Below are 26476 nucleotides of genomic sequence, written 5' to 3'. Positions count from 1 at the left end.
GGGTGAGCGCTAGGAGTAGAGGCGCGGGGGTGGGGGGTGCAAAACCCGCGGGCAGCGGGAAAGAGGCCGAGGGTGGGGGTGCTTCCCGGCTCTGGCATCGCCGAGAGGTTGGCACCGCCTGCTCGCACCCTCAGTCCGCAGCCCCGAGGAACATGTCCGCGGCCAGGGCTCACAGTAGAGCCCCGGGGAGGAGAACCGGGGGAGGGCGTGTGCAGTGGCGGCGGCGGCCGCGGAGCCGCTAGTCCCCTCCCTCCTGGGGGAGCAGCTGCCGCCGCCGCCACCATCAGCGCGCGGGCCGCGGCCGGAGCTAGCCGGGCGAGCGGCGCGCGCGGGGGCGGGCGGGGGCGGGGAGGGGGGTGGGCAAAGGGGGCGGGAGGGCGTGGGGGGAGGGTCTCGCTCTCCCTGAGACCAGAGCCCGAGAGGGAGACCCTGGCGGCGGCGGCGGCGCCTGACACTCGGCGCCTCCTGCGGTGCTGCGGGGCGGCATGTCCGAGGCTGGCGGGGCCGGGCCGGGTGGCGGTGGGGCAGGAGCCGGGGCTGGGCTCGGGGCGCTGCCCCCACAACCCCCCGCGCCACCCCCCGTGCCGCCGCAGGGCTCCCCGTTCGCCGCCGCCGCCGCCGGGGGCTCGGGCGCCTGCGGACCGGCGACGGCAGTGGCGGCGGCGGGCACGGCCGAAGGACCAGGAGGCGGCGGCTCGGCCCGAATCGCGGTGAAGAAGGCGCAACTGCGCTCCGCTCCGCGGGCCAAGAAACTGGAGAAACTCGGAGTGTACTCCGCCTGCAAGGTATTCGCTCGCCGCTCCCGGACCGCCGAAGGGGACTAGGGCCCAGCTCACGGGACCCCCGCCCCCTCCCCCTCCCGCCCGCGCCTCCCGCCTCCCGCCTCCCGCCTGGGGCCGCTGCACCGCGGAAGTGCTGTTGTCGCCCGCGCCCAATTAGCTGCTTCTCGGACAAGAGCGCTTTTGGGTTGGAAGAAGGGGGATCACCAAGACCGAGAGCTTTTCTTTCCTCCCATTTGGAAGGAGTAGCCTCTGTATCTGCGCTGCTGTGCTGCCCTGGGGCTTTGTTGCTCTGTAGGAGCTCGCCAGGGGTGCCTTCCCGGGAGTGGAGCAGTGCTCACTGTGTAACGAGCGCCCCAGGGCTAAGGAAACATCTTTTGGGGGAATCTGAGCACCCCCCTCTTCGCGCATCGTCTCCCTGTGCCCCATTGGGAGGAGCTGGAAGAAGGAGTGAGGGTGGAATGCGCTGCGGGACTCCCGGAGCGTTGGGAGATCGAAGGGGTGGAACGCACCGGGTGAGAAGGTGGGCACATCTCACGGCGAGGGTGCTGTAGCTTTGGGCTCCTTCCACTGAGGGTGGAGGCGCTGCGGCGTGAGGCGACAGCCCCATCATTATTGTGTTATTACTTGTTTAGTTAAAACGCTGTCCCAGCTGCTCGGGGTGTAAACAGGATTTGGCAAGGTGACAGCCCAGCGCGGCAGGCGCTGCTGCTCAGTTTGAGTACACACATTTCTTGCCATCCCCTCTCCGTCCTAGCTTTCGGCACCCCATAGTCCCTCAGCTGCAGATCCAGATGTGGGCGCCGTGCTCCCGCGGTGGCAGGATTGCCCGAGGCCGCAGGGCAGCCTGGCCCAGCGCTGTCAGCAGCGGCTTTGTTTTGACAGGGTGACAGCTGAAGGGGGCGGGGACTTGGCCTTGTCAGCTCCTGCGGCCTGTGGCTGAGGCAAGGAAGAGACACCCTCACACACTCACACACCTCTTATGTATTCCTCCCGCCTGCTGCAAACAGGGTCAAGTTCCCAGATTCCCACAACCGAGCTGCAGTGGCCAGTTCTGAATTTTGGTGTAAAGATTATTAATCCTGCCAGAACCTCTCTCCCCTGGTGATGTTGTTTTTAGTATTTACAGGAGCTTCTCAGCAGCGTTGGAGCGTCTGTGCTTACTGTTTTCCCACACCATTCACATCCTCTTGTACACGTTGAACGCCTGTTGAGTACCTGACACTGGTTCAATAAATACTTGTTGAGTGGATGTAGGATCTAGCCCAGTGTTTCTCGAACTTTAATGTGCATAGGACTCACCTGGGGAGCTGGTTGAAAATGATGATTCTAAATTAGTGGAATTGGGGTGGGGCTGAGAATCTGCATTTCTAACACATTCTTAGGTGGCTTGATGCTAGTTCACTGACGTCACTCCAAGTAGCAAGTCCCAAGTTCAGAACTGGACAGTATATTGGACTCTTTTGAATTCTGAAACTGTGAAATAATAATGCCATGTGGTTGGTATTTCTGAAGACGGAATGCAAAAAAGATAAAATGTGGAGTGTGCTTCTTAAGAAAGGTGAAGGGCCAGGAGTTGGTTATTAAGGGCTTTAGAGTAATGAAGAACAAAGTCAGTTACTCAGTGGGCTCGGAGTTTTGCAGCCAGAGTGGGCCCATATAGGGACTGTGTCCGCTTAGTGTTTCTGCCCTGCCTTTTTATTGGTTTTTCCATCATGAGCACCTTCTCTCCCTGTTGCCCGCTGTTGCTTTAATATCCAAAAACTTGCCTGAAGTTTTGGTCCTTTCTAAAACTTTGAGCCTTGCATTGATATTTTGGATCCTTTCAAATTTCCAAGAGTGAGATGTAGCACCTTTTGTAAGGTTTGTGACTTGAGTGTTTCATGTTCACATTCACAATCAAACTTATACGAAGCGAGAACCTCTTAATAAAGACCTCCCTTCCTGCTCCTGGGAGACTCTGAAAGTGTCACTTTGTATTTACTCATTTATTCAATAAATATTTAGAGAGGTCCCAACTGGGTGCCAGGCATTGTGCTGGATGCTGGGGCTATGACACCCAGAATTTATCCTTCTGGAGTTTGTGTGTGTGTGTGTGTGTGTGTGTGTGTGTGTATGTGTATGTCCCGTGCACACACATGTGTTGGGGGCCTGGGGAGGTGTGGGCAGGGAACCAATTACAATGAATTTAAAAAAGGAACTGCTTTCTTAGAGTGGTGTTGGAACTCAGAGCTGGCAATTCCTGGGCTGGAGCACTGTTGGGGTAGGAATGGCTTCCTGGAGGAAGTGTCAGTGGGTGCCAGGGAATCTTGGCAGAGCAGGGTGGGGTGAGGTGAAGCTTCTTGTAATGGAGAAACTGAAAGCAGATATGAAAACTTGGAGCTGTGCCAACAGGAGCTAGCGCTCCACTGGCTGGGGCAACCAGATTAGGGTGTGTGTGTGGCCAAGAGGGCATTGGGGAATCTAGGAATCTTAACACCTGGGGAGTGACATTATCTCAGATATGCTTTTTTTTTTTTTTTATACTGTGCTTGATTGGGTATGTGGGGTGCAAGAGAACAGAATCTGTGGTTCTTTCTTAGCTTGTCCGTACACTTCATGTAAGAAAGCCCAAAAGAACAGATTGCCCTTCCTTTTGGTACTGACCGGCCCCTTGACAAGTCGGAGAGAGTAGAGAGGTTAGGGAATGAAGAGCAACCTGGAAAGATGGGAAGTACTTTACTGGGCGCTATTGAAAGAAGAACAGGTCCCAGACCTGATAAAAGATCTGGCCTTTAAACTTCACAGGTGAAGCAGAAAACGAAGGGAGCTAGTTCACAGCCAGGGTGGTGCGCCACACCCTGGAGAGAAGAAAAAAAAAGAAACAAACTTGTTTTGCAGGATCCAGGGTAGAGTTCTTTGAACTGTGTGCTGGCAAAGATTGCTTCAGAGAGTCACTTGGCTGGCCTGTGACACAGCTAGAGTGATCATTAAAACTGTAGTCTGACCATGATTAACCTGTACTTAGGACCCTTTTGCTATCTCTGGCTCCTTTTCAGGGCCTTGGGTGCATGCTTCCTTTCTGCCTCAGGGCCTTTGCACACACTGTTCACTGTCACTGCTCTTCTCATCTCACTTTCAAATTAACTCCCCAGTCTTCTTGCAAATCTCAGACTCCTTGAATTTCCTTTACCAGCCTTACCATTATGTTTTCTAAACCCCTCTGTACTTACTTTTCCTTCTTGGTGCTTTTATCATAGTTTTAAATTGTGTGATTATTTGGTATGTGTTTGTCTCTTCGAATCTTCGACTAGATTCTAAGTGAAGTGGTTATTGAGTGAATGAGTGAATTGGAGAAGAAAGAAACTGAGGAAATGATTAGCTGTTAGGAGAGCAGTAGTGAGATTTTAGCTTGACTACTTCTTGACAATTGGTAGAGGGGATTTTTCAGTGAGGACAGTTTTAGGTATCTCACAGGTTTCCATAGGACTGGGTTTCAGTGTTAGAAAAGAAACCCGAAGTGAATGGATGAGTAGCCCAAATCCAAATCTCCTTGAATTAAAGTGTAATTTATCTATTAAAAAATCCCCCAAATCATTGGCTGACTCTTCTTAATGAAATAGGCTGTTTATACATGAGGGGAGGAAGTAGGTTGTAGTGGCCAAGAATACGTGCTTCAGCGTTCAGACTCACCGGAGTTCAAATTTCAGGATATCGAGCTGTGTGACCTTGGACAAGGACTTCACCTAAGCCTCCATTTCCTTGTCTGTAAAGTAGGAATAATAATGCTCCCCTCAGGGCAAAGCAGTGAGGATTTAAAATGGGCTAATGTGTATGCGGCATCCAGCAGGGTGTCTGGCCCCTGGTGAGCCCTCACAGCAGCTCAGAGTGGGGGATATACTTTTAACTTGGAAGTCAAGAACGTGGGACTTAGAGAGTGTCAAATCCCAGCCCTGCCACTTGTGTGATCTTGGACACAAGTCACTTAGTTATTCTTTGAGCCTTGATTAGTTCATTTATAAAATGGGGACCATGACTTGAACCTTGAAGTTAAAGGAGAGAAGATCCCCCAGAGTTTCTAGAACCTAAGAGTGCTGGCTGAACTGAATTGCCTGGTGCTTTACTCATTCATTGCCTGTCAGAGTCATTGGCCACGAAGCATTTATAGAAAACCCAGTTGCTTCGATTCTGGGCTGAGTGCCATACCTAGAGAGTTACATGGGCACAGGGCTATACAATTAGCCTTAATTTTAAAAAGAATGGTTTATAGTCTAGAAGTTAACACTGTAGAAATGTGCAGAATGTGGAGGCAGCAATGCCACCATGGGAGACAAAGTGTCCTGTGTTGGCCAAGGGCTGGTGAGTGGGGCACTAGAGCAAGGCTTAGAGTTGGGGAGTGCCCCCTACACCTTTGTATTTGTCATGTTACGCCTTCAGAGAGCAAATTTCTGTTTCAACTGTCAGCCTCTGGAGTAGTGACGCTCCCCTGAGCTGTTTTGCTCCCCCAGGGGGTATTTGGCAATGTCTGGAGACATGTTTGGTCCTTGTAATTGGGAGGAGGAGTGTGCTACTGGCAACTAGTGATTAGAGGCCAGGGATGTTGCTAAATATCCCATGATGCATAGGACAGCCCCCCACAACAAAGAATCATCTGGCCCGGAATGACAGCAGTGCCAAATTTAAGAAACCCTGCTTCAGAGGAAAATTGTGTTGTCCCATAATGCCATAAATAAATACATTGGCAGTAAAGGAAAAATTAATGCTTTTAATGTTAATTTGAATCTGAACACTCAAAATCTGAAGCATCTCACTTTGTGAAGCATGGGCATATTTTTAAACAGCTTTATTGTGGTATAAATTATAGATCATGAAACTGACAAACTTAAATGTATACTCAGTTGCTTTTGAGAAATGTATACAGTTGTGCATCCATTACCACAGTCCGGTTTTGTAACTCTTTTATCTCCTGCAGTGGGCACCATTTTTTTAAGGTGAGATTTTTGTATCAGTGAATTGTGGATTTGCAAACAGAAACAAAATTTTAAAAAATATCTTTTTGGAGATTCTTTAGATAAGTAGTATTGTTATAGCAAAGCACAAAACATGAAGGGGGTAAATAAAATGTTTTAAGAAAATCAGTCTTTAGCTACATAAGTCTTGTAGCATACAGTTATTTCAGTCATGTGTGGTGACTTCTCTAAAAGGCGGTATCATGGAGCCAACACACACAGGAAAAATGTTTCATTTGGCAGGCACAATACAAAAAGCCTGAGAGAAAGAGGAACAAATTTAATTCTGTTTCCTCATAAACTTTCAGGGAAGATGGAAATTCAAGCCTGCAAAAGCCTTCAGATTGCAATTTGCAGTTTTATGTAACTGAGAAAATAGTTTATAGGGCAAAATGGAACAAAATCTGCTGAGGACTGTTTTGTTTTAGAAACATGTGCTTGCAAATGACATTTGTGATGCAGAGCTGGTGGCTTTTGTTGTTGTTTTTTACCACTAAGATTTAAACCTAGTTACCACATTCTCAGGATTTATTCTGTGCCCATCAGGTAAATCCGTAGTGTTGGACCTGTTATAGGGAGTCTTGAGAGTAAAATACACAGTTTAATGTGAGGTACCTTGGAACAATCAGAACATCTGCTTCTCAGATGAAAGATCTGGAGACGCAGTACAGTGCCAAGATGGATTTCCAAAGCTCAGTGGCTTCTGATTGAGTTCATTTGTCTCTTCATGAGAGACAGGTAGCTATTTAGGAATAGTTGTCAGTGGTTTCCTACTCTTAATGGTTTCCTACTCCTAATCTGATTCAAACCCGAAGGTATCTGTGGCAGAATATCAAGCATGTGGACTACCTGGCAACCTGGTGAAAAACCTGGAGCATCCGCCCTCCTCTCTGCACCGGGTGCCTTGGGCACCGACTTAACTGCTTTGTGTTTCGGTTTCCTCTTTGGTGGAGTCAAGGCGTCACCTCATTGACCTCCTGTAAAGATGAAATAGTTTAGCTTCTGTGAAAGTTTTTGGAAGATAGGCATTTCACAGATGTCTATTTTATTTTTAACAACTTTCCATTGGTCTTAGCAGTTCGTATTTTGCTAAAGTGTTAGGCCTCATGTCACTTGATTCTTCTACCTGGGGCAAGAGAGAGGTAAGGAAGGTCATTTTACTAGCAGGGAACTGAGACCCAAAGGTTAAGCAATTTCCTCGAGCTGCAGTGGTTGCTCAGGGAGTCTCTTTCCAGTGCACCATTTTACATCCTCTTCCCAAAGTTTCTCATGCAGTGGAGGGGTTGCTGTTCCTCCAAATGGTTTACAGAGAGGATTTCATTTGTTTCAGACATTCTACTACTCTCACTTGATGTCTATTGTCCCCCTATTGAGAGGTATGTTCAAAGGCTTTTCTAGTTCATTGAAACCGTGCAGGCCATAAAGCAGACAAAATAAGCGTTCTTTATTACTGGCCCAGGGCAGACAGATGCATGCCCTCGATTGTTTTAAAGCTAACAATCTAGAGTGGTAACTATGCTGGCCCAGCACAATTTCCTGTAGGAAGGAAAGAAGATGAAAGAGATACCAAGTCAGGCTGAGAAGGTGCCAGATATGCCAGAGAGGGAAGGATTGACTGTCCGGGATGTTTAGAAGTCCCCAAACAGAGGACTGCATACATACCATAGCAGTATTTCAGCACGATCCAGAGGAAAGTCACTTCTTAACTTTTAATTGTATGAACAGAAAGTAAAGTGCTGAAATCCTAAATACTGTATATATAGCCCAATGATTTTTTCCCATATGCATGTATCCATGCACCTGCCACCCAGGGACAGCTATAGCGCCTTTGCAGCACCTCAGAGGGCTCCCTGGTGCCCCCTTCCCACCTCTGGTAACCCTTATTCTGACTTTATCACCAGAGGTTGGTTTTTGCCTTTCTTAAAGTTCCCGTAAATGGACTCACACCATATGAACTCTCTTGCATCTGGCTTCTGTCACTCAACGTGATGTCTGCGAGCCGCATCTCTGTTGTGGCGTATAGCAGTCGTGTGTAAAGATGCATTTTTTAAACTAAAAAACAAGTTCAAAGTTGTCACCCATTTTCACGATGGAAAGCATTGGATATGGACAGCTTTATAAAATGAACTTTAATTAGGCTTTTGAAAGAAAAGATGGGAATTTGAAATTCAGGTATACTGGGAAGAACCCACGGGGGCAGGAACGTGGACTAGAAATCAGGGAATGTGTACCTGGCCACGCAGATGCAGTCAAGGATTGTAATGGAGGCGAGGTGGACTGTTGGGGAGGTGGGTGCAGGAGGCCTGTGATGTCACAGACGGTGGAATGCCCGGTTTGCACAGTTCCTCTCCCATGGCGTCTGTATCGGTGAGTCCTTACTGGGAAATATGGGTGGGAAGTCCTGCTGTCACCCATCCTGGTTCTGAAAGAGGACTAGAGTTATACCCTGTGCCTTCGAGGCCACATAGAACCATACGTGTTGGGGGCTGTGGCAGGGTTCCTAGAAGACTGGCCAGAACCCAGTACATAAAGCTCCAGCGGACATTGATATTGGCAGCAATTCATCCATGAAACCTTGTACTAAATATATAAGATAAACATTGTTTAATGGAATCATATGGACCATCCACTTATAAATTAATCTTCATATATACATATATATGAAGGGATTTTAATCTTATTTACTCGTGGGTATCCATACACAGGGGTGTTATACCTATTGCCATGTATTCATTTAACATTTATTTCCATGGGCTGCTTTAGAAGATGTCTACTCAGGTAGCGCCTGTCCAAACTCTTTATGACAATTTGTCACCTAGTGGTAATTGAAATAGAAGTGAATCCTTTCTAATATTGAATTGCTTTCATCTCTGGCATCTCATTGGGCACACTGGTACCCCCTGCACTATACCTTTTCTTTTCCAAGTATTGGTGTGGCTTGTTGTTAAACCTTATTCCAATTTGTTTCCAAAGGCCCATTTCTCAGAGAAGCTTTCCTGACATCCCCTACCTCTTGGTCTAAAATAGCAGCACTCCATCACTCTATAATCTTACCTTGTTCTGCATTTGTCAGTACTTGGAAATGACATGTATATTTTAAATCATTTCTCGTCTGTTTCCTTTATGATAACAGAAGCTCCATGAAGCAGAGCCTTTTGGTTAATTCCCTGTCCCACAGGGGCCATGTCTTGCACATAGTAGGTACATATTTGTTGAGTAAATGGGCCATTTCATATTCACAGTGAATTTCATATTCGCTTTGTGAGATTGGAGGGAACAAAATCGTGTCTTAAAGATGAGGAAACCGAACCTCAGAGAGGTTGAGTAACTTACCCAAAGCCACGTGGTCAGCAGCAGGGAAGCCCTGAGCTGGGGGTGGAATAACATGGCCTGACTCTTACGAGATGTGTGGTTCTACTCAGGTCATGAGTACTTGTCTGATGGCGTGGACTTTTGCTATAAGATGGAGCAAGGAGAAGTCACACCCACTTTTAATCCTCTGAACAAATGATGTGAACTTCTGTGGCCACCATTTCCTGTTCCTCAAATGAGAATTACTAATAAATTCTCACAAGAGTATCATGAGCATTGTGCGACCAGTGAGTTGAAACCTATGAGCTGAGAAAAAGGCCCTACGATATATTCTAAAAGTCAGTTATGTCAGTGAACTAGAAACAAAAATCATCTATACAGTCAATTTTCTAGCTACTGTTTATGATTTTTGTTGCTTTGCTGCCTGCTTTAAACTAAGGGCTATGATAGGCTTTAATTTGTTCTTCGGTTTGCATCCAGAGGCCCAGACACAGGGCTTGTTTTTTAAATCAGGAGATGAATGCATTTATTTTGGAAAATAGTGTGAACAACATCTTGAATGATCCACTTGGAATGTTGTTTTGTTGTTGTTACACTGCCTAACCTTAGGAGAAGGCTTTGAGTCATCTCTTAAGTGACCTCAGGGAAAGACGTGTGGGACAGTTCCATGAATTCCACACCATCCTAACCAGTCCACATGCATTGTGTGCTCTCGGCCTGTGCAGAGGCTTCTGTTATGCAGCAGATTCTAGAAGTACAGAGATGAGACCTGAGTAATATAGTGCCTGATGGCAGCAGCTCTAATTTGCATCAGCTCTAACAAGCTGGTGTTGAAACTGGATGGCAGGATGCCACAGAAGTCAAGGTCAGCATACTTTGAAATAACGAAGTGAGTCATGTAACTCAGGATTTGCACGTACCCACAGGGCTACCTGACTAACCCCACCTCCAGTGAACACATCCACAAGTATTGGTTAAGGGTCTGTGCCCAGTTCTCTCCTAGGTGTGTGGTGAGTGACAAAGGGAAACAGAACTTCGCTAGAAGCCCCTCATCTTGCTGGAAGACAGATACAGAGGGAAAGAAAAATTAAAATGAATAATCAAGCATGAAGTCAATATACAGAGAAGCCCTTATGAGCTAGGGACAGGTAGAAGCGTAGGAGAGAGGCCTGGCCCGGTGGAGTGAACAGTACATGACAAAGCAGAGAAGCAAAACTGAAGGGAGCAAAACTTCAGAGTGGTTTAAATGTGGACCTGGGCAACAGATGGACCTGAGTTTGAATCCTGATGTGCTGCTTTCTTGCTGTGTGACCATGAGAGAGATTATTTAACCCTTTATGAGCCTCAGATTTCATAGCTGTAAAATGGAGATCGTGACGTTGTCAACTTTTCCCATTCATTCAGCAAATTTGTTACTGAACGTGCCAGGCGCTGATTTAGATCTGGGGATACAGTGACAGATGGGTCCTTACTCTTGCAGAGCTTGCTTTCTGGTAGCAGAAGCAGACAGTAAACAACAAAATAACAGAAAATGGTAAGTGCCACACAGAGAATGTAAACAGAGAAGTAAATGAGAGTGCCTGGGGAGCTCCTTCAGATGTGTGCCCAGAAAGGTCTTTCTGTGGAAGGGACAGTCTGGGGCCTGAATGATAATGAGAAGCCAAGGGGGAGGGTGCCAGGTGGGGATTGCAAAGACTTGGCCAGAGATGGCTTGGCATGTTCAAAGGCTGCCAGGCAACCATTGTGGCTAGATGGGGGTGTGCTGGGGGGTGAGTTTAGGAGATGAGGTGGAAGAGATCGATGGCGCCCAGATTGCCGAAGTGGAATTTTCACAATGAAATGATCTGACCTTCAGTTCTCATCAGTTCTGACAAATGCATATCATGATAGTACATTTTCATTGCCCCACAAAGTTCCTAACTGCTCCTTGCCATTCAAATCCCTCTCCTCTAGAAGCAACCACTGAGCTAAATGTGTGTCACCACAGGTTAGTTTTGACATGCTAGAGTTTCATATAAATGATACTACATGGTACATACTCCTCTTCTTTCAATCAGGATCGTAGTTTTGAGATTCATCCTGTTGTTGCATGTATCAGTAGTAAATTTCTTTTTATTGCTGAGTATTCCACTGTATGGATGTACCACAGTTTGTTTATCCGTTCATCTGTTCTGGATGTCGGTGTTCTTTCTAATGGATTCAGATTTGATTTGCATTTTAAAGCATTCCCTTTGGCTATTCTGGGAAAAACAAAGTGTACAATCAGAAAGAGTAGAAAAAGAGGGCCAATGGGAGTTACTGCTATCTAGGTGTAAGTGTATAGTGGTCGCTTGGCTGAGGGTGGTGGCAGTGGAAGGTTATCTTATGAGTGTAGCGGCAGCAGGGCTTGGTGTGTCGTGGGGTGAGGGTGGCATGTGAGAGAAGACAGAAATGAACCTAAGGTCTAGGTTGTTGGTCTGAGGAACTGAGAGGATCCTGGTTCCATTTTCCTAGTTGGGGAAGACCATGGGAGAGGCAGGTGTGGGGTGGATGAGAACCAAGAGTCCTTTTGGGGATGTGTTAAATTAGGTATGCCTCTTCGTAGTCATGTGTTGTTTTGATAATAAAATGAGGTCATCCATTTAGCCGTTTGCTATAGTATCTGGAACATTCTAAATGCTCAACAAGTGGTAGCTACTGTTACAGTTAAAAGCAGTGCTGAGTCATAATTATGAAGCTTACTAAAGAGACTAGCTAAATTGGAGAAAAAGGAAGAATGAGTAAACAGGAATAGTAGGAGATAGGACCCACTGGATAAGGAAGAAATCAGTTTCTAGGTCTTGAATTTCAGGTAGAAAATTTTGAACTGAATCCACTTGGTAATAGTGACTCTTTGCGTTTTAAGGAGGAGGAGACACAAGACATTTTGAGTGCTAGCAGGAGCTCTAGGGTTTGGCTACTTGCTCTTTTGCTAGCTGGGTGAACTCAGGCAAGCTACACACCCCTCCTCTCTAACCCTTGAATTACTTGTCCTGTTGGGTCGTGGGGAGGGGAAAATAAGATGATGTAGGCTAAAAAATTGTGTTGGAAAGTATCAGACAGAAATGCTCCACATTTATTAAATGGCTTCAGAGTGTAGGGTGATGTGTTAGACAGTGGGTGTTAGGTGCAGGGTTGGGAGTGGGAGTGTATTGCAAGTGGGGAGGAAGCTGTTTTCATTTAACTGGCCATTAAGGGCCGGACCTGGGGCCCTGATAGGGAGAATGGACAGGGTATAAATCTGTGGGAGACTTTGAAAGAAGAATCAGATGGCCTAGGGTGAGAGCATTGAATGCAGATGAATTGAGCCCCAGGATCTGGGAAAAAGGTAATGGCGGTGGAGAGAATAGGATAGTTGAAGTGGGGGTGGTGGAGTTGAAGGCAAGCCTTCATGTAAAACTCATTGGGTAGACATGCCAGACGTAGGCCGTTGGGAATGTGGGCTGGAAGTTCTGTTTTGCAGGTTGGGCTGGTTATGTGGATTTACAAGTCATCAGCCCAGATAATGACCGATACCACGTGATCCTGAGCTGTCCAAGGAAGCAACATACATGGTGCTGTTTATTTTGCTCATCCTGGTTGACCTGATGCCAAAACAACAGGCTGAAGAGTGAAAAATTCTGTCAGTCAGCGGGTTGTCTGGGCTGCTCAGTGCCAGCCAGTTTGACAAATCTTTCCACTGTGCCGAAGACTGAGCTGACTGCTCTGGCAAGTTCACCGATCAAGTCTTGAGGTTGGATGTGTACATTAAAAGAGATTCCAGAAATTGTGTTGGATTTAGGGTTCTGGGACACCAGTTTCCTGGCCTGGTATCACTCAGGACCTCTTGAGGCCCTTTCAGGGGTGGTTCATGTGTTTGGGTTTCGTCCTGAAGAGGTGACTCAGACGTAATGAAGGGTCTGGCCCACATTTAGGGCATTTGGTAGCACTGGAGTCATTCTAGCATCTTCTGAGACAATGTCTGAGGGTCCTGGGCCTTTACTTCAGTCAGACCTGATTATTTAGCACAAAGAGGGCAGCAGTTCCTTATTCAACTTGAGCACAGGCTTCTTCCAGACGCTGATGTCCTGATGGGTTTCTGTTGATTTTGAGGTTGGGCTAATCTTGGAGAGGGTAGAAGAAAAGCCCTTGAATAGGGTGTTTATCCCTGGGTTATTTCTTCATGATATGGTTCCAATCTCCTTCAGTGTCCTTGACCACTCCTTCAGCATTTGTTTTTGCGGTTCCTTGTGGCTTTCCAGACCAAAATGGCACTCTTAATTGAGGTGTTCAGAGACTCCTGCTACTGAATTACCTTACCGGTTATCTTTTTTCCCCTTGTAGTTCTGTTTTCACTTTCAATTCCAGGCAAATTTGATCTCCTGAGGTAAGGCCCCCTCTCTCACTCCCACTTTCTTCTTTTTCACTTGTGCCCAAAGTTCCCAGATTTTTAAAGTCCCAGTTTCAACTCATAGCTTTATGATTGATGTCTGCTCGCCTTCCATATACAACTTAACTGTGTGACCTGAAGTGTTATCACACTGTGGAGAAGGAAAAAGGGGTTTTGTCCCTGCAAGGATTACTTAACCGTTTCCGTTTAAGTGGTATGTGGAAAGCTAAAGCTAATGTAGGGAGGGGAGAGCAGTATTGGCACCCACATCCGTCAGACCATTTTTTTCCCCTTCAAATCTTTGCTACTTAAAAGTGTGGTCCTCACGTGAGAGCTTGTTAGAAATACAGAATCTCAGGCCTGGACCTACTGATTCAGAATCTTCATTTTCACAAGATTTCCTAGGTGATTCCTGCGTGGATTAAAATTGAGCAGCAGCCCCGCTCCAAATCACAAGAGCAGTAGTCAGACTGCTTCCAAAGCAGTTCACTTCCAAAGGGAAAATTGGTTAGGATCACAACTCCACACAGCAGACTCCAGGTGGTGGTGTGGTTTGAAAAGAGGATTCAAAGATTTTTTTTCCCTTCCCCTGCATAATATATGCGCACCATCAAGAGGGAAGTTCAGACAGTCCATAGCAGTAGCAAATGAAAATGTCAACCCTTTTACTCTCCTCCTCCCCATCCCCAGCCTTTTTAATCATTTCCAGAAATTGTCCTTCTCCCCTCCCTCACCCTCCCGATCTGTAGCTTACATTTTACGCTACAGCTCAAGGAGGGGAACTAGAGTCATGGCACAGAAATCCACTTTAGATTTCAAGTAGGCTCCGATGAATTTGTGAATGTGCCAGAAAGTTGGATGTCATCAAGCCAAAGGTGTTGAGAGAGCGAGACCAAAAGCAACACCCTCAACAGGGCCTTATTATTAGCAAGTTTTAATTGTTTCAAACTCCACCAATTTTAAAAACAGGGCAACCTACTTAGTGACTCACTTATTCTTGTCATTTGCTGTTTCTCTTTCATGGAGACAAATTCTGATAGCGGAGGTGTGGACACCTAAACACTGTAACTTCTTTTACTCTTTTAGATCAGAAAAGGACAGGTGGTGCCTGCCATGTGCCCGTCTTTTTTTTTTTTTAAATTCCCCCAAATGTAACTTTTTAATCTCTTTAATTTTAAGGAGAAAATAACTCAATTTTGGGATACGCTTTGGGACCACTTTACAGAAAACCCATATTTGTAGTGATATTTAGTTACTTGCTGTTCTTGCTGTTTTAAAGAAAAGCTTTATTGAGCTGTAATTTGTATGTCATAAAATTCTCTGTTTTTAAGGGTACAATTCAATATTTTTTTAGGAAATCGACTGAGTTGTACAATCATCATTGCAATTTGTCTTTAGAAGTTTCCCATCGCCCCAAAAAGATCCTTGTGTCTGTTCATGGTCAACCCCATTTGCTCCCCCAGCCTGTTAATCTTTCTATCTCTATAAATCTGCCTTTTCTGGACATTGATATAAATGGAATTATACAATATGTGGTCTTTTGTGACTGGCTTCTTACACTTACATTCTGTTTTTGAGGTTCATCCAAGTTGTAGCGTACATCAGCATCTCATTCTTTTTTATTGCCAAGTAATATTCCAGTGTAAGGTTATGCCACATTTTGTTTATGTATTCAGCAGTTGATGGAAATTTGGGTTATTTCCCTGGTTAGCTAACATGAATAATGTTGCTGTGGATATTTGTGTGCAATCTTTGTGTGGATATACGTATGAGGTCTGACAATTAAGTTCGTGAACTAATCCTAGAAAAAGTGCTACATACCTCATTGCTGAATATCACTGCGGTCACCTTCGAAGTACTCCCCTTGGGAAGCTGTGCACCGATGCCAGTGTCTAGTTCACCTTTCAAAGCAATTTTAGAACCCTTTTTCTGGAATGGCCATCAGAGCTGTCATTGCATTACTCTTCATGTCCTGAATGTCATCAAAATATCTTCCTTTCAATATTTCCTTTATCTTTGGGTAAAGAAAGAAGTCATTGGGGGTCAGATCAGGTGAGTAGGGAGGGTGTTCCAATACAGTTATTTGTTTACTGGCTAAAAACTCCCTCACAGACAGTGCCGTGTGAGCTGGTGCATTGTCGTGATGCAAGAGCCATGAATTGTTGGCAAAAAGTTCAGGTCGTCAACTTTTTCACGCAGCCTTTTCAGCACTTGCAAATAGTAAGCTTGGTTAACTGTTTGTCCAGTTGGTACAAATTCATAATGCATAATCCCTCATATCAAAGAAAGGTTGAGAACATCATTACAAGAAGTTCTCAAACTTATTAATAATTGTCAGACTTCATGTTACCATTTCTCTAGGAATGTTAGATACTAGGAATGGGTTTGATGAGTCATGTGGTAAATTTATGTTTAATTTTGAAAAACATTTTTTATTTTTAATTGTGGTAAAATACATATCACATAAAATTTACCATCTTAACTATTTTTTAAGGGTACAGTTCAGTAGCATTAAGTAATTCATATTGTTGTGTAATCATTACCACCATCTATCCACAGAACTCTTTTCGTTTTGCAAAACTAAAACTATCCATTCACCAGTATCTCCCCATTTCTCTCTGCTCTCAACTCCTGCAACCACCATTCTATTATCCTTGGGTTTCTTTATTTTAACTTAAAAAAATTTTTTTAAAAGTCAAAGTTGACGATCAGTATTATTTTCTACTAGTTTCAGGTGTGCAGCATAGTAGTTAGTCATGATTCTACTTTCTCTATGATTTGACTACCCTAGGTACTTAATATAAGTAATCTCATACAGTATTTGTCCTTTTGTGACTGGTTTATTTCACTTAGCATAATGTCCTCATGGTTCATCGATGTTGTAGCATGTGTCAGAATTTCCTTTCTTTTTAAGTGTGAATAATATTCCATTGTATGCATATACTACGTTTTGTTTATCCATTCATCTGTTGATGGCCCCTTGGGTTACTTCTACCTTTTGGTTGTTGTAAAAAATGTTTCTGTTAACATGTGTGTGCAACTATCTCTTCAAGTTCCTGCTTTCAATTCTTTTGGTTGTATACCCAGAAGAGGATCATATTACTAGATCATATGGTAATTCTATTTAAAAAATTTTGAGGAACCATCGTATACTGTCTTCTACAGTGACTGCGCCATTTTGCATTCCCACCAAGATTGCACAAGGATCCCAATTTCTCCACATCCTCACCAACACTTGTTTTCTGTGTTTGATAATAGCCATCCTATTTGTGTGAGTGGTGTCTCATTGTGGTTTCGATTTGCATTTCCCTAGTGATTAGGGATGTTGAACATCTTTTCCTGTGCTTATTGGCCATTTGTATGTCTTTGAAGAAGTGCCTGTTCATCAATTGCCTGTTACTTTACCAGGTTGTTTATTTTTTCTTAAGTTGTAGGAGTTATTTATTGATTCCGGATCTTAACCCCTTATCAGATAGTTGATTTGTAAATATTTTCTCTCATTTTGTATGTTGCTTTTTCACTCTGTTGATTGTGTTCTTTGATGCACAGAAGTTTTTAATTTTGATTGTCCAGTTTACATATTTTTTCTTTTGTTGTTTGTCATTTTGGTGTCATACACCAAGAAATCATCGCCAGATCAATGCCATGAAGCTTTCCCCCCCATGTTTTCTTCTAAGAGTTTTATAGTTTTATGTTTTATGTTTAAGGCTTTGATCTATTTGGAGTTAATTTTTGTATACGATATTAAGGCAAGGCTCCAGCATCTTAATTCTTTTGCCTGCGAATATCCAGTTTCTCCAGCATTGTTTGTTGAAAAGACTCCCCTTCCTCCATCGAATGGTCTTGGCACCCTTGTGGAAAATCATTTGACCATATGTGTTAGGGTTTATTTTGGGGCTGTGTATTCTATTCCACTGGTCTATATTTAACTTTTTGAGGCACTGCCAAACTGTTTATTAAAGTGTCTGCGCCATTTTACACCCTGTCCAGCAACTTACAAGGATTCCCATTCCTCCACATCCTTGACAGCACTTGTTACTGCCGTGTTTCCCTGAAAATAAGACCTAGCCGGACCATCAGCTCTAACGTGTCTTTTGGAGCAAAAATTAATATAAGACCCAGTATTATATTATATTATACTATACCGGTTTTATTTTACCAGAGTAAGACCGGGTCTTATATAAATTTTTGTTCCAAAAGACACATTAGAGCTGATGGTCTGGCTAGGTCTTGTTTTCGGGGAAACATGGTATCTGCTGTTTTGATTATAGCCATCCTCATGGGTGTGAAGTTGTATCTCATGGTTTTGGTCTTTGACTTTTAAACATTCTGCCTCTGTCCAACCTGGAGCAGAGAGGTAGTAAAAGAGAGTGAGGACCTCCCCTCACACAACCACAGGACCAATTATCTGCCTACATTCAGTCCTGCCGTGTAGACTGAATATGCTCAGGCAAGTCTCTTCCCATCTTAGATCCTCAGAATCTTAGGTCTTCTGAATAATGGACATAATTAATAGTTTCCTCACACAGGGTAAGATAAGAACAAGTAGACAGTGTCTTTTTCATTTTAGGTGCTTAATAAATGTTGAATTCAGTTTTATTCCTTGCATTTCTAATCAGTGTGTTCTTGCTATGGGACATTCCTGTCACTGATTGAAGTTTTTTAGCAAATAGGACTTTCCAGTATTTTAAGCATTGACAATCTTGTTAGACAGCTTGGCTGTCTTTCTCCTGTTCCTTTGGATGTCACCCAAACATCTTCACACCCGTCTTACTCATCAACACTGAGTGAACTGCGAGCGCCCTCCTCCCTCGTTTGTCATCTGGGTCATGATCACTGTTTCTCCAGTTTAGCTTCCTTCTCCTCATCCATCCTGGCTGTTGCGTCCTATGACAAAGTTGATTGCGTTCTCTTGACCTCTAACCTTGGATTCTGTTGGGGCATAAACATTTTTATCGTAGCCCCATCAAAAGCAATGCAGTGGCCTTTTTTTTTTGTGGTTCTGCCACGTCTGCAGAGACTTGCTCTTGGGGGAGATGAAGTCATCTGGGCAGCTTTCTCCTTGTGCCTGGGTTGCTAGTTTCTGCAGTAATTAGCTTGGCAGCGCCCTCCCTAAAAGGCTGTCCTTCCGCTGGTACTTTGTTAAAGCTGCAAGACCAATCCCCTTGGGTGTTCCCTTAGGCAGCAGCTGTCTTGCCTAATTAAGGCCCGAAGTGGGAAAGGTGTTTTGAAGGAGACCTCTTTATCTCAGAGAACAGTGGAGGAGTCTGAGCATCTGGAAGGGAGATATGAAGGCCAAGGCAGAGGGCATGGTGGCAGCAGCTTGGAACACTTGGCAGAAAATGCTTTGCTGGCAGTCAGGATACTGTTTGAATGCTTTCTAAAGGACTAAGTATGTCCTCTTTAGTCAATAGGATAATAAGTCCCACACACATTAAGAATTTAACTCAGGTTTTGATGTGTCCCATTGGTGCAGGTACACACTTAGGAAGTACTTTTCATATCCTACCCCCAAAACATTCTAAAACTAGCAATCAGAGCCGAAAGGACTTCCAGATATCTCAATGGGTGTAACTTGAACGACTTACAATCACTCAGAAACTGTTGGGACTATGCTGTGCCTAAGCTGTTAGGGTCCATAGTGAAGACTTGGGTTTTGGGGGTGGGTTCCTTTTAAACTCTAGTGCAGCAAAGACCAATAGAAATACAGTGTGAGCCACATATATAACTTAACATTTTCTGATAGCCACACGTGTTAGTTTCCTAGGGCAACCATAACAGATATTCACAAACAGTTTTTCCAGGACCCATCTGATTAAGCCACAGAAAGTTCCTGTATTCACAGTTTTGGAGGCCAGAGGTCTGCAATCCAGGTGTCATGCTCCCTCTGAAGGCTCTGGGAAGACTCCTTCCTGGCCAGTTCCCAGCATCTGGTGGTTCCTGGCAGTCGTGGTGTTCCTTGGTTTGTAGATGTATCATATCACCCCAGTCTCTGCTGCTGTGTTTACATGGCTGTCTCCCTGTGTGTCTGTGACTTGGTGTCCAAATCTCCCACTCCTTTCTCTTATAAAAGCACCAGTTATTGGTTTTAGGGCCCAGTCTAAATCTAGGATAATTTTATCTGAAGAAGCCTAAATAATCATATCTATTTCCAAATAAGGCCCCAGATGGACATTCTGAGGTTTCAGGTAGACATGAAAATTGGGGGACACTATTCAACCCACTACACATTATAAAACATGAGAAAAAACAATAATTTCATTAATTTTGATGTTTTGTTTAACCTAATGTCATTATAACATGTAATCACTGTAAAAGAATTTTTATTTATTTTTTTAATTGGGGAATATTGAGGAACAGGGTGTTTTTCCAGGACCCATCAGCTTCAAGTCAAATCATTGTTTTCTATTTATTTATTTATTTACTTATTTATTTATTTATTTATTTATTTATTTTTTATTATTTTTTAAATTTTATTAGTTTCAGGTGCACAAGACAAAGCAATACTTAGACATTTATCATTTATATCCCTCACACTGTGTGAATCCCCCTCCCCCCATCTACTATCCCTCTGACATGACACAGAGCCATTACATTTCCACTGTCTCTATTCCTAATGCTGTACTCTGCTTCTTGTAAGTATATACATAATATATATGCATAGATATATATAGAGATACATATATAGATAGAGATATAAAATTATAGTTGGCATTCATTATTGTTCAGCTTCAGGTGTACAGTGCAGAGATCAGGCATCTACATCATCCCTGAGGTGGAAAATCATTGTTTTCAATCTAGTTGTGGAGGGCACAGCTCACTGGCCCATGTGAGACTTGAACCGGCGACCTTGGTGTTATGAGCTCTGCTCTCTAACCATGGAGCCAACCGGCTTCCCCCAAGAATTTTTAATGAGATATTTTAATTTAATGTGTTTTATTTTGGTACGAAGTCTTTGAAATCTAGTGTGTATTTTACACTTACAACGCATCTCAACCTGGATGTGCCACCTTTCAAAGATGCGATATCCACATGTGGCTGTCTGCCATGTATTTGCCAGCACAGCTGGAATCCTGTGTGGGTGACAACGCTTTTATACTTCTCAGTATTTTGCCCTATGTTTTCTTCCTCTGTCCCTTCCTCCCTTCCTTCATCCTCCTCTTTGCTTTCAGGGCATTTCCTATTTATTTGGGTAAAGTCTCAGTCATTCTGAGAAAAAGAAATAAAAATCTACTTTGTAAAAGCTACCAGGGTCCCAAGACTCATTGGAGGAAGCAAAGTTAGCCAGTTTTGAAAGAAAAGTTCTTTATTCAGTTACGTTTTGAAGCAGCAGTGTTATTGTTGGTAGAATTCATCAAGCACTTCAATCACAAGTGGCTTAAATAAGTGTGTTTAATATTTGGGATGCAATATTTTTATTGAGTAAGGGAAATGCAAGACTTTATTATTACAAATCTCCCTGCCATGAGATTTGTGGCCCACTGATTTATCCGTCCCCATGAATACTGCCATTATTTTAAGTTAAGACAAGAAGTGACAAACTTCTTTCTGGGCCAGTTGCTGTTAAGTCTGTTGCAATGATGAAGTTAAGCTTATATCTTTAAAAATCTGTATTGTGTCTCCAAGAATTGCAAGCTTGTTATTTTTTGGCTTGAACCTCAATGAGGGGTAGGGGGCTTTATAAGCAGACCCACAGGGAGAAACGTTTTGTATCCTTGAATTCTTAAATGTGGTTTGTGATAAGGATGAGGTTTCCACCATCCATTCCACTAACTGATTTAGCTGAGCCTCTGTTGCTGTCATTGGAATTTTGCTGGAATTTTCCCCTCAGATGAATTAATGTTAAAGAAAATTAGCAAGCAACCCATGCATATGAAGATCATAGAGAAGGACATATAAAGTACAATGTGAATGTCCCTTCCCCTACCCCACCCTTGCTTGCCATAAGAATGTGTCTATCCAGTTTCTCTACATAACCACATACTTATATATGTAAATTACTTATTCACGTACTTAAAAAACAATTAGATTATGCTGTGTATTTCTGCAGTTTGCTTTTCTGCCGTTCACTGAGACCTAGAGAGGCTGCATGTCTGTACAAATAGCCTTATTCTTGATAAAGTTGACATAATATTCTGTGGCACCAATCTACATAATTTAATACATTCTCTTATTGATAAAATTTTAGATTACTTTTTTCTTTTGCGCTAATAAATGTTGCACAAATATCATTGAGCACATGTGATTATTTCTATAGAAGAGCTTCTTAGTAGTACAATGGGACCAAAGGGCCTGAACATTCCAGTCTGGCTTCCGAAAGGCTGTACCAGTGTCTCTTCCCACACATGGGAGGTATATGAGGGTGTGTGTTTCTTTAGATCGTGGTCAACATTAGATATTATCAGTGTCAACCTTTCATTTTTATTTTTGCCCATCTAATTAGTATAAGAAAATATCTCACAGGACTTCTAATTTTTCATTTCTCCATTACTAGTTATTCTGACCATTTTGTATAGGTTTATTTGCCATTAGCATTCATTTTTCTTTGAATCACCTGGATTTGCCTTTTTTTTCTGTTACACTATTCCTTTTTCTTATTGTCTCATAGATGATTTTTAAATATTCCAGGTATTGATATATATGTCGTAAGTATATATTCACTCAACTGATCTGATTTACAAAATTTATAGATTAATTTGAGAATTGATACCTTTACAATGTGAAGTCTTCCTATCGAGAACAATGCTTATTTTTAATTTATTCAGTCTTTAGTAGAAAGTTGTGGTTTTCTGTACATAGGTCTTACTCATCTTCTTCAAGATTTAAGTATTTATGACTTTTGCTATTAGGATTTTTTTTTTTCCCCTGTTACATTTTGTAGGTGGTTATTGCTGGTACGGAGAAAAAACAGTTTTGTATGTTGATCTTATATGCAACCGATTGATTTCTTTGTTAGTTTTGACAATCTCTAAGAACTGCTTACCAATTTTTATACTTAGCATGAAAAACTCTGTAAAATGCTTTATGAATATTTTTTATACCAATTACATGTTGAAATGACACTTTGGACATTTTATGTTACATAAATTACTGAAATGATTTCACCTGTTTCTTTTTTAAAATTTGGCTGCTAGAAAAGTGAAAATATTATATGTGGTCCACATTATATTTATGTTGGACAGTATGATCCAGTTCTTCAGAGTTAACTAGAACTTTCCTATAAAACCATCTTGACCTGAGACCTTTTAGGAGTAGAGTTTTTACTACTTTTTCATTTTCTTCTAGGGTTGTTAGAAAACTTTACTACTTACTAAATCAGTTTTGATAATTTTTATTATCTTGGGATATCATTTGTTTCACCCAGTTTTTCAAATTTATTGTCATAAAGTTCTAGAGTGCTATTCGTAAAATATAATAAATGTATAGTTTTCTCTGCCTTTTCACTCTTTTTGCCTGTGATTTCTTTTTTCCTTGTTAGACTTGTCAAGAGTTTGTTTATTTTAATGGTCTTTTCGAAAACCAACCATTGGTTATAGTGGCTGGGTATATAATTTTGTTTGTTATTTATTTCCTTAATTTTTACAGTAATTCCTTTTGTCTATTTTCCTTGAGTTTATCTTATTCTTTTTCTATACTATTGAGTTGAATGATTAGTTCATTTATTTTTAATCTTTCTGTTTTTCCCATAAATCTTTCAGGGGTGTATGTTTTCCTTTAAGTGTTGCTTTGATCGTATCCCATATTGGATATATTTTGTTCTCACTGGATGATTGTGTATTTGTAACTTGGCTGTCTCTTTTTCATTCTTCTTTGTTACAAAAATCTCCACTGAGATCACTCGGTGAGCCTTTTGAGTGACTTCCCACTGCTATCACCTATAGTGGGAATGGAGCCAATTCTTTCTGTCAGTAGCATAACTTTAAATTTTGTTAGCTACCCAGTCATTTGTTTAATAAGTGCTGTGGCCTGTTTCATACTGATTGGGGCCAGGTGTATCCTCCGGCTATTTCAGTGTCTGTATCCTTTTCAAGTCCTTGCTTTAAAGTAGTCACTGGCATAGTTCATCATGACTTATAAAGCCCTTCTCCCCTGCTCACCCTTTACCTAACAGGGCAGTCCTAGCATATTATCAATGCCATCATCATCTTTATCACTACTTCCATTTATGCAGCACCTACCCACATTCATTATTTAATGCTCCAGCAGTCTTGTGTGACGGTTATTTTTATACCCATTTTATAGATTGGGAAGCTTGGAGAAGTTAAGCGATTCATCCAGGGTTCACATAGTTAGGAAATGTTGGAGCTAAGATTTGAAACTATGTGTGTATAACTGCAAGGCCTACTCTCTTGTCCGTGTCACTGGTACTGTATACTGTCACCTGCGTCCCTACTACCAACTTCCACCTAAGCTGAGACATTTTGCTGACCATGACTTTGCTTCCATTCCTTCTCCTGTTGCTGCTATGGGTTGAGGGCAAGGTGTTGAAGGAAAGTAGAGAAAGGGAACAAGCCTTTGCATGTGTGCTCAGAAAGGACCCCTTTCCCAGAGTCTCTTGCCAGTCTCTTGTGAGGGAGGATCGCCTCCGGCTTCGTATCTCCCTGTCCTCCTGCCCCTTTTCTCTACCCTGGCTTCTTTGCTTCTTCAGAGTCTGAGGAAGGCAGTATATTCTGAAAGAACATTCTAGTTCTTAGGCTTCGCTGCAAGAAAATCTGGTCTCTTTCCACAAAGTTATTTGGGAAAATTTCCAGGAATGTATTTGCTAAGCGGAGCTTCAGGAGGAATAGGTATGCCTCACCTCTTTGATTCAATTCCAAAGTCTTATCTATTCTAGGCCAAAGGTTCTCAACCTTTTGTTTTTAACTTAGGTTGAATTTTTAAGATAAATATCATAGCTAAAAAAGGCATAACTAAATTTTATTTATAATACAATGGTTTAGTGATAATTTTAGAATTTTAAACTACACGTATTCTTCTATCCCCTTCACAAAAATCCTAGAAAAGTCGGACATAGGGAAGGAGTTAGCTCCCTTCTTTTCCCCGCTGTCATACTGCTTCCGGTGAGCACCACCAGTCTCATCACATAAAAATACTCTAAAGGAAGTACATGCCTACATATTTAACTGTACGTGAGGCAAGTGGTAAAAGGTGTGTTCAGAAGCGTGCACATACTACTTTCTTCTGAAATGAACTGCTTTTCCCCCCCTCTCATGACCCTCATATGTTTAGATCTTCCCGACATGCCCGTTAGCATGTTTATTTATTTATGTATTTATTTTTTATTGGGGAATATTGGGGAACAGTGTTTTCTCCAGGACCCATCAGCTCCAAGTCTTTGTCCTTCAGTCTAGTTGTGGAGGGAGCAGTGCAGTTGCCGTTTTCAATCTTTAGTTGTAGGGGGTGCAGCCCAGTATCCCATGCGGGAATTGAACCTGCAATCTTGATGTTGAGAGCTCGCCCTCTAACCAACTGAGCCACCTGCCATCCATGGTTTTTTTTGTTTTTTTAATTGCAGTAATATTGGTTTATAACATTATGTAAGTTTCAGGTGTACAACATAATTTGTATCTGTGTACACTATAGTGTGCTCACCACCAAAAGTCTATAGTGTCCACCCATCACCATAGGTTTGACCCCCTTTACGCATTTTGTCCTCCCCCTTCCAGCAATCTCTTGTTCCTGTCTGTAAGTTTATTTTTGTTTTATTTTCTTTTTTGTTTGTTTGGTTTATATTCCACAATGAGTGAAATCATATGATTTTTATCCTTTTCCACCTGACTTGTTTTACTTAGCATAATACCTTCTGTCCATCCTATTGTTGCAAATGGCAATATTTCATCTTTTTTATGGCCGAGTAGTATTCCATTGTTTAGCTATGCTACATCTTCTTTATTCATCAGTTGGTAAGACACTAAGGTTCTTCCCATGTCTTGGCTGTTGTAAATAGTGCTGCAGTGAACATAAGCATGCATACCTTTTTGAATTAGTGTTTTCATGTTTTTTCGGATAAATACCCAGAGGGTGGAAACAAAACAAAAAGGCAACCAACCAAATGGGAAAAGAAGATATTTGCAAATGCTATTTCCAGTAAGGGCTAATATCCAAAATATATTTAAAAAAACTCCTACAACTCAACAACAAAAATCAAACAACTTGATTATAAAAATGGGCAGAGGATCTAAATAGACATTTTTCCCGGGAAGACATACATATGGCCAATGGACACGTGAAAAGATGTTCAATATGTTTAATTATTAGGGAAATGCAAATTGAAGCCACAGTGAGATGTCACCTCATGCCTGTTAGAGTGGCTACGGTATTATCAAAAACACAAGGAAAAAATAAATGTTGGAGAGCATTGGAGAAAACGGAACCCTTATACACTGTTGGTGGGATTGTAAATTGGTGTAGCCACTGTGGAAAACAGTATGTAAGTTCCTCAAAATATTGAGAATAAAACTACCATATGATCCAGCACATTGTTTTTATAATGGATCCATTATTAGTATCCTTCTTTCAGATCAGAGATACGCAACTGTGGCTACACATTGGAATCACTAACTTAAAAAAAAAATGCTGGTGCCTGTGACCTGTCCTCAGAGATTCTGATATAATTGGTCTGGGGTCAGGTGTGTGTATTGAGCTTTAACGAGCTCCCTAGTAATTCCAGTGTGTCTCTAAGGTTGAGAATCACTGGGGTAGATTTTCATTTCTGCACAGATTTCTTGTGTCCTCCATACCTGGTCCTCTAATTGACATGTAGTAGGTGCTCAGTTAGTGTTTTAAGAATAAGTAGGTAGATGAGATGAGAAGTGCATGAGATAGTAGGAGAAATTCATGTTTTGTTTATTATTTTCTGTTTCTTCCCTATGCATTCTTCCCACCCACCCTCCCAATGCAGAGAAAACACTCCCCATTAGCATTGTCTTCTGAGATAATACAGTCCTTACACTGAAAAGCAGTGGTTTGGTTCCATAAGTATCCACTCCAACCAAGCACAGTACTGAGAG

The 26476-nt window shown here is 42.5% G+C and overlaps 1 protein-coding gene across 2 annotated transcripts in view; it reads left to right on the top strand.

The window, feature by feature from the left end:
- Positions 1-374: 374 nt before the first annotated feature.
- The window catches only part of KAT2B (lysine acetyltransferase 2B), a 91397-nt gene continuing 65295 nt past the window's right edge, over positions 375-26476 (top strand). For both annotated transcript variants that reach the window (XM_074312789.1, XM_074312790.1), the window contains exon 1: positions 375-785. In XM_074312789.1, coding sequence (XP_074168890.1) covers positions 486-785 — 300 coding nt within the window. In that variant the 5' untranslated portion in view covers positions 375-485. The remainder of the gene's footprint in view (positions 786-26476) is intronic.

The sequence above is a fragment of the Rhinolophus sinicus genome, linkage group LG10 (genome assembly GCF_036562045.2).
Source record: "Rhinolophus sinicus isolate RSC01 linkage group LG10, ASM3656204v1, whole genome shotgun sequence".
Lineage (NCBI taxonomy): Eukaryota > Metazoa > Chordata > Mammalia > Chiroptera > Rhinolophidae > Rhinolophus > Rhinolophus sinicus.
Note: the sequence above shows the minus strand (reverse complement) of the source record. Positions and strands in the feature narration are given on the sequence as shown.